The sequence below is a fragment of the Artemia franciscana genome, chromosome 8 (assembly GCF_032884065.1).
Source record: "Artemia franciscana chromosome 8, ASM3288406v1, whole genome shotgun sequence".
Taxonomy (NCBI): Eukaryota; Metazoa; Arthropoda; class Branchiopoda; order Anostraca; family Artemiidae; genus Artemia; species Artemia franciscana.
The window spans coordinates 2,144,186-2,152,683 of NC_088870.1; the positions used below are offsets into that span (position 1 = coordinate 2,144,186).

An 8,498-nucleotide genomic window follows, 5' to 3' on the forward strand; every position below is an offset into this window, starting at 1 on the left:
TGTGATCAGCCACCCCCCAAAGCCTATCGTTCTCCACACTACGCCCAATCAAAGCTATTTTGTTCGGTATTACTGAAAGCTCCAGTAATGTCTCAGGAGATGTCAACCTCCTCACTATCCTCTGGTCAAGAGCTGCAATTTAGGCAATTCGTCCTACTACTTCAACCAATACTACCTACATTGACACAATACTACTAGCACTGAGATGGAAATATCAAGAGGTGTAGCAGCATACATGTTATCAAAAGGATATATCAGCAATGTCATAGCAATGGCTAAATTGAAACTTACAAGAAGTCCAGAAGAAATTCGGCTAAAACAAAGTCCCCCTTTATTTTGGAAAGAAATATTCTGCCCCTCCCAATGTATTTTATGAATTACATTTTAAAGCGTTGTGGAGGAACAACCAATCATATTTAGATTGTGCAAAGTAGGTCTAAATATTTAGGCTCATTGATATTTGACCAAAACTTTAGCTCAAGCTTTTTTTGTCATTATAAAACTTAAATTAGAAAAAGATTTTTAGGAGCTATATTAGAACTTGACTCTACCTCAAGTAATTCACAGAAAAACAATTGTCAAAACATCCAGATTATTCTCATAATTTTTTTTTCGAATAAATAAAATAAAATGACGTTGTTACCCTGACTGCTACCTGTTACCCTGAAGCTATTTTTTTTTACTGGCTTTGTTTCCTTCATTGCCCTTGAAATTTTTAAGATAAACAAAAATTACATAATATTCCGGTAGCTTGAATGTAAAAGTCACAGTCAGAGCACTAATAAAGTAACTTTAGTTTCCATTTCATCTTTGATTTGTTTTAACTTCAAATTTTTGTTCTAGTTTTTTTTGTGTTAATCATGACTGAGAAAGAAGTCATAGTCAGTCCAATCAAACAATAATATCTACAAAAAAAATCCCAAAAAACTGTCCATATCTCATGTTTCTACATAAAACTCTACATCTCAGTTTGCTTTTAAAGCAAAATGATGCGATTGCAAGCCTTCCTTTATCGTCCATGGGTAAAAAATAAATAAGAAGATAAAAAAGAAAAAAGTTTAATTTAAGCGTTCAATAATTACAATATAAAAGTCACATTTATCGCATTCATAAAGAATGGTTATTTTCCTGTTTAGCTTCGATGTCTGATATGCCGTCAAGTGGAGTCTGTTACGCTTTTCTTTACACATATGTTTTTTGTACTTCAATTCTTCGTCAATAACACCAATTTTGGTTTCTTCTTCGTTGCTTGGCCTCCTAACATAAAAAAGGCTATTTTAATCTTAATTGCTGAAAGGCTACAGAAGTAAATACTGTTTGTCACATGTTTATATCTGTCGTCTGTTTTATTAATACATGATGTTGTGACCCCTAAGGCTTGCTTTTAAAAGAAAAATACACAACCCAATATTTACATAAACATCAATAAAATATTAATTAATAATTTTTGAAATATTTAAATTTACAACATATTATATAGAAATACAAATTACACAATGCTAATTATATTACATATTGAGTTCTGAGATGTTCCAACACTAAAACTTTTTTTGACCAACAAATTTTTGGCAAAAACTTAAATTTTAAATCATCAAAACCCCTCCCGCTGAGTTAAAGTTGATTATTCATCTGTCATGCAAATGTGTTTGCCTACGCAGCAAATAAAAATATTTGCTTTAATAAGCTAAAATGCATATAAACTCGTGTATTCTTGAAAAGCCCTACTTCTGCGTCCTCAAAATAACACATATCACCCCTGGGATGCAATTATCCCTGAAAAACAAAGTAAAAACAAACAAGCAAGTAAACACGTATCATTGATCTTTCTTCAGAAAAACAAATACAAAATACCACATTTTTGCAGATAGAAGCTCAAAAATTAAATAGGGTTTTCTTATTTGTTGAATCTGTTGAAGTTATTTCAATTCAGAATCTTTGACTCTCAGGGGTTCTTAATTACCTTTTCCGAAAATTCAGAAAAATTTTCTGGCACGTAACTTTTGATGGGTAGCACTAAAGTTAATGAATCATATATATTTCGTACCAGAATTATAAGCCAATTCTTTTGATGCATCTATTGATATCAAAATTTGGCTTATTAGGGTTTCGGTTACTTTTAAGCCACTTCGTTTCTTATTTACAGTTGGTTGCCAAGAAATATTTGAAAAGAACAATCAAACAGTTCGTGGTAACGAACTGTAGTAAGGAGCGACCCGGCTCAATAGTAAACGAAACTCTAAAAAACGGAATATCGATGCTAAAAGATATATCAAAAGAATCGGATTTTTATGCTGATTTTAAATATATAAGGTTCATCAAATTTAGTCTTTGTCATCAAAAGTTACGAGCCTGAGAAAATTTGCCTTATTTTGGAAAATAGGGGGTAACACCCCCTAAAAGTCATAGGATCTTAACGAAAATTACATCGTCGCATTCAGCGTATCAGAGAACCCTATAGAAAAAATTTCAAGGTCCAATCTACAAAAATGTGGAATTTCGTATTTTTTGCCAGAAGACAAATCACGGGTGCGTGTTTATTTGTTTTTTTTTCCCCAGGGGTCATCGTATCGACCAAGTGCTCCTAGAGTGTTACAAAAGGGCTCATTCTAACGGAAATGAAAAGTTCTAGTGCCCTTTTTAAGTGACCAAAAAAATTGGAGGGCACCTAGGCCCCCTCCCACGCTCATTTTTTCCCCAAAGTCAACGGATCAAAATTTTGAGATAGCCATTTTGTTCCGCATAGTCGAAAACCATAATAACTATGTCTTTGGGGATGACTTACCCCCCACAGTCCCCGGGGGAGGGGCTGCAAGTTACAAACTTTGACCAATGTTTACATACAGTAATGGTTACTGGGAAGTGTACCGACGTTATCAGGGGGATTTTTTTGGTTTGGGTGTGGGGTTCAGGGGAGGGGGCTATATGGGAGGATCTTTCCTTGGAGGAATATTTCATGGGGGAAGAGAAATTCAATGAAAAGGGCGCAGGACTTTCTAGCATTACTATAAAAAAAAACAATGAAAATGTAAACATGAAAAAGTTTTTTCAATTGAAAGTAAGGAGAAGCATTAAAACTTAAAACGAACAGAGATTATTACGCATATGAGGGGTTCTAAAAATACTCTAGCATAAAGAGCGAGGTATTTAGGAGGAGATATATACTTCGCTCTTTATGCTAAATTTTTTTTAAATAATTTCAACTATTTATTCTACGGCCTTTCTGATTCAGGGGTCATTCTTAAAGAATTGGGATAAAACAAGATTTAGTGGTCCCGAGGTATTAACGAGGGGACCAACCCCCTCATATATATAATCAAAAATATAAGAATATAAAAGTTTGTTACGATTTGTGATGATTCTTTCTCGCAACTCTACTTTTTAAAACAATAAAAAACTTTAGCGTAAGGAGCGGGGTGTCGAGGAGGAAAAGCCCCTTTCATATACGGAGTAATTTCTGTTCGTTTTAAGTTTTAATGTCGCTCCTTACTTTCATTTAAAAAAAACTTTTTTTTTATTTAATTTACAAGAAAAAGTGATGTATAAAACAAGCACATTCTAGCTTATCATTCCAAGAAACAAAAGCCAAATATTTATTATTAATAAATCTAGATTTCAAAGTCTTTTTATTATTTAATCACTGGAATAACCAATAGACAGAGCACTGTTAATAGGAATATTTTTCTTTTTCAAAAAAAGAAAAAAAGAAACAAATAAACACGCATCCGTGATCTGCCTTCTGGCAAAAAATATAAAATTCCACATTTTTATAGATAGGAGCTTGAAACTTCTACAGCAGGGTTCTCTGATACGCTGAATCTGATGATGTGATTTTCGTTAAGATTTTATGACTTTTAGGGGGTGTTTCCCCCTATTTTCTGAATTGACACAAATTTTCTCAGGCTCGTAACCTTTGATGGGTAAGACCAAATTTGATGAAATTTAAATATTTAAAATCAGCAGGAAAATTCGATTCTTTTGATGTAGCTATTGGTACCAAAATTCAGTTTTTTAGAGTTTTGGTTACTATTGAGCCGGGTCGTTACCACGAGCAAGGTATTAGGAGGAGGTGAGCCTTCATATGGGTAATAATTTCTGTTCGTTTTAAGTTTTAATGCTGCTGCTTACTTCCAGCTGAAAAAAAACTTTTTCATATTTATTTTTTCATTGTTTTTTTTTAAGTAATGCTAGTAAACCCTGCGCTCCCTTCATGGAAATTTTCTTCCCCCATGACAAATTCCTCGATGGAAAGTTCCCCCAGTATATCCCCCTCTTCTCAACCCCTGCCTCCGACTAAAGAAATCCTCCTGAAAACGCCTGTACACTTCCCAATAACCATTACTATATGTAAGCACTGGTCAAAGCTTTGAACTTATAACCCCTCCCACGGGGACTGTGGGGAAGTAAGTCGCCCCAAAGACATAGTTATAAGGTTTTTCGACTACACTGAATCAAATGGCTATCTCAGAATTTTGATCCGTTGACGTTGGGAATATAATTAGTGTGGGAGGGGGCCTAGGTGCCCTCCAATTATTTTGGTCACTTAAAAAGGGCACTAAAACTTTCATTTTAAAATGAGCCCTCTCGCAACATTCTAGGACAACTGGGTTGATACGATCACCCCTGGGGAAAAAACAACAAAAAAACAAACAAACAAATAAACACGCATCCGTGATCTGCCTTCTGGCAAAAATATAAAATTCCACATTTTTATAGATAGGAGCTTAAAACTTCTACAGCAGGGTTCTCTGATACGCTGAATCTGATGGTGTGATTTTCGTTAAGATTCTATGACTTTTAGGGGGTGTTTCCCCCTATTTTCTAAAATGACGCAAATTTTCTCAGGCTCGTAACTTTCGATGGGTAAGACCAAACTTGATGAAACTTATATATTTAAAATCAGCATTAAAATTAGATTCTTTTGATGTAGCTATTGGTACCAAAATTCAATTTTTTAAAGTTTTGGTTACTATTGAGCCGGGTCGCTCCTTTCTACAGTTCGTTACCACGAACTGTTTGATTATAAATTATAAATTAGAAAAATATTTTTACCAGCTAAATAAGAACTTGATTCTACCTCAGTTAATTCACGCAAAAACAACTGTTAAAATAGCCAGATTATTTTCGCTAATTATATTCAAAAAGCGAAATAATATACATTGTTAACCTATTTCTTTGACTAGCTTAGCTTCCTTCATTGCCCTTAAATTATTTTAGAAAGATAAAGAAAAAATACGTGATATTTAGGTAACTGCAATGCGAAATTCACGGTTAGGGCAATGATAAAGTGTTTTTGGTTTTCATTTAATATTTGGCTTGTTCTAGCTCAATAGCTTCGTTCTAGATTTTTAGTCGATGCTTGTCTATTATATAAAACACACCCTAGAACTGAAGTTTGGTGACTATAAAATATATGAAAATAGAATACTTTATTAGCAAAATTGTGAAGGTCTTTTGTGAATTATTAAATTAGGAGCTTCAGCGTCGGCGGACCGTCTCAAAGACAAAGAAAAATTCATTGTTAACGCGACTCTTGACCTAGTTCATTATTAACAGAATCCTCGAGGACACCGATTAGTTTGCTTTGACTAATGATAGAATATAGTGTCTCACCACGGATGTCCATTAGCATTAACCTAACTTCAATTCTCGAGTGTGTTTTATATAATAGATAAGTACTTTTTCTGTTAATAATGATTGAGAAGGAAATCAGAATCAGCCAAATTAAATATTAATATCAAAACTGTCGAGATCTCAAGTTTTTACATATATCTCAGTTTTCTTCAAAAATTGAAACGTTGCAATAGCTAAGTGTTAAGGTTTTTTAACCTTCCTCTATCGTCCTTGAGGAAAAATGTGAGAAGATAAAAAAGAAAAAGTGTGATTTAAGGATTCAATAATTACAATATAAAATTCACATTTATCGCATTTCTAAAGAATGCTTACCTGGTTAGCTTTGATATCTGATATGTCGTCAAGTGGAGTGTGTTCTGCTTTTCTCTACAAATTTGTTTTTTGTACTCCAATCCTTCGCCAATAATACCAATTTCGGTTTCTTCTTCATTGCTTGGCCTCCTAAAATAAAAAAGATTATTTTATTCTTAATTTCTGAAAGGCTATATAAGCATATATTGTATGTCACATATTCAAATATGTCGTCTGTGTCTGATTTTTATTAATACAAAATACTGCAACCCCAAGGATTGATTTAAAAAGAAAATGACACTTCAGAATAATTACTTAAATATCACTGAAATATTAATTAATAAATTATGAAATATATGTATTTACAGCGTATTTTATAGAAGTACATGTTAAATAATATTAACTAATTTATATGTTTAATTCAGAGATGTTCCAAAACTAAAGCTTTTTTGACCGACAGATTTTTGGCAAAAACTGATTTTTTTATTTCTTTTCAATCTTCAATCCCCTCCCGCTGAGTTAAAGTTGATCACTCATCTGTCATACAAATGTGTACGCCTACACAGCACATGAAAATATTTGCTTCAATATACTAAAATGAAGATAAACTCGCGTATACTTGGAAAGCTATAGTTCTACGGCCTACAAATAACGTCTATCACCCCTGGGATGCAATTATCCCTGGGACAAAAAAAACAAAACAAACAAGTAAATGAACAGACAATCTTGATTTTTTTTTTTCGGCAAATAATACAAATGCAACACTTTTGTAGATGGGAGTTCGAAAGTTAAATAGGGCTCTCTTATCTTTTCAATCTGATGATGTAATTTTCATTCAGATTCTTGTTTCTTTAGGGATTGTTACTCCCCTTATTCAAAAATCCAGCAAATTTATTAGAAACCTAACTTTTGATGGGTAGCACTAAAGTTAACGAATCATATATATTTTGTATCAGAATTATAAACAAGTTCTTTTGATGCGTCTACTGATATTATTATTCGGTTTACTAGGATTTCGGCTACTTTTGAGCCGTGTTGTTTCATACTAACTATTTGAAAATAACAATTAGAAAGAAAAGGTCATATATAAAACAAGCACCTAGTAGCTTATTATCCAAAAAAATAAAAGCCAAATATTTTTGATTAACAAATCTAGATTTAAAACTGTATTTACTATTTAATCACTGAAATAATCAATAGACTGGGCACTGTTTTTAAAAGTATTTTACCCCCTTTTCTAAATTTATGCAAGTTTTTGTTTTGCTAAAGATATTTGAAGGGAAGCGTGTCTCGTCTCAAGGGTTTTGTCACAAGATTGTCTTTGCAATTTTACGTTTATAAGGGTAGCCACTTGATGGATATTGTTTATTACCCTCCATCTAAACAATTCTTCGCATGGAAAAATCTTCTCTTCAGAAAATTACCCCCAGGGACCAAATTGAGCAACAAAAAGGAAAGTGTAATATGCAAAAATAACAAAGAAAAGATGGGCTGTACAGTTTTGCACAGAAATTAATAGGAGGGGAGATGGGTATTCAGATAGTCGGTCATCTTGGCCAGAGCATTTTCTCAGTTTATTAGCCTGCAATGCGAAGTCGATGATGAGAATAGGGCCCAAATTATAGCAAAAATGTTTTTAATTTTGGGTTCATTTTTTATTAATATAGAAAAGATAGTTATATAAGAAAATATACTATTTAAAAAATGCTGCAATACAAAAGATTAAGGAAGGGGGTATAAAAAAGTGACTATTTTCGCTACCTTTCCTTGTCTCCAAAATCCATAATTCTAGAGGGCTAACAGATCACCTCGCTTCTCACTTACTCACTGACTAAGTTAACTTTGTGCGTCTTCGATTTTATATTAAAGTTTAATCCCTTCTGATAATAATTCAGGGTACAAAAGAGTTAATTTGTCTCTTAATTGGGTCAATTTGAATGTAAAGACTCACCGAATTAATCTTTATTCTGTTTTGAATGTCAACTCTGTTTTAATTAAGGAAATTAGACGGAAAAAAAATTGTATTGAAGGATAGATGAAGACATTTGATGGATAGTCTTAGCTGAAATATCATATTTGATATTTCAAAATCTGGCATCCGTCGTAACTGACATATTCAAATTTCTGATATATTTGATAAAAAATCATTGGCAAAGCTTCTCCTAAAAAGGATGATCATGGGTGCAACGCAGTGCAGGCACATTAAAAGATCTCTGCTACTAAGGACTTTAGCAGCTTCCTTACAAAGAACTCATTCAATCTTGCAGATACAGGGATCAAACAGTTCGTGGTAACGAACTGTAGTAAGGAGCGATCCGGCTCAATAGTAACCAAAACTCTAAAAAATTGAATTTTGATATCAATAGCTACATCAAAAGAATCGCATTTTACTGCTGATTTTAAATATATAAGTTTCATCAAGTTTAGTCTTAGCCATCAAAAGTTACGAGCCTGAGAAAATTTGCCTTATTTAGGAAAATAGGGGCTAACACCCCCTAAAAGTCGTAGGATCTTAACGAAAATGACACCATCAGATTCAGCGTATCAGAGAACCCTACTGTAGAAGTTTCAAGCTC

The 8,498-nt window shown here is 33.2% G+C and overlaps 1 protein-coding gene across 1 annotated transcript; it reads right to left on the reverse strand.

Annotated features, from left to right (window-relative positions):
* Positions 1–1,058: 1,058 nt before the first annotated feature.
* LOC136030587 (uncharacterized) lies at positions 1,059–7,742 on the reverse strand. The gene is made up of 3 exons (XM_065709657.1): positions 7,684–7,742; positions 5,944–6,072; positions 1,059–1,257 (listed from the first exon to the last, which is right to left on the reverse strand). Exons 1-3 carry the CDS (start codon positions 7,704–7,706, stop codon positions 1,059–1,061), a joined length of 351 nt encoding a protein of 116 aa, XP_065565729.1. The 5' UTR covers positions 7,707–7,742.
* Positions 7,743–8,498: the final 756 nt, after the last annotated feature.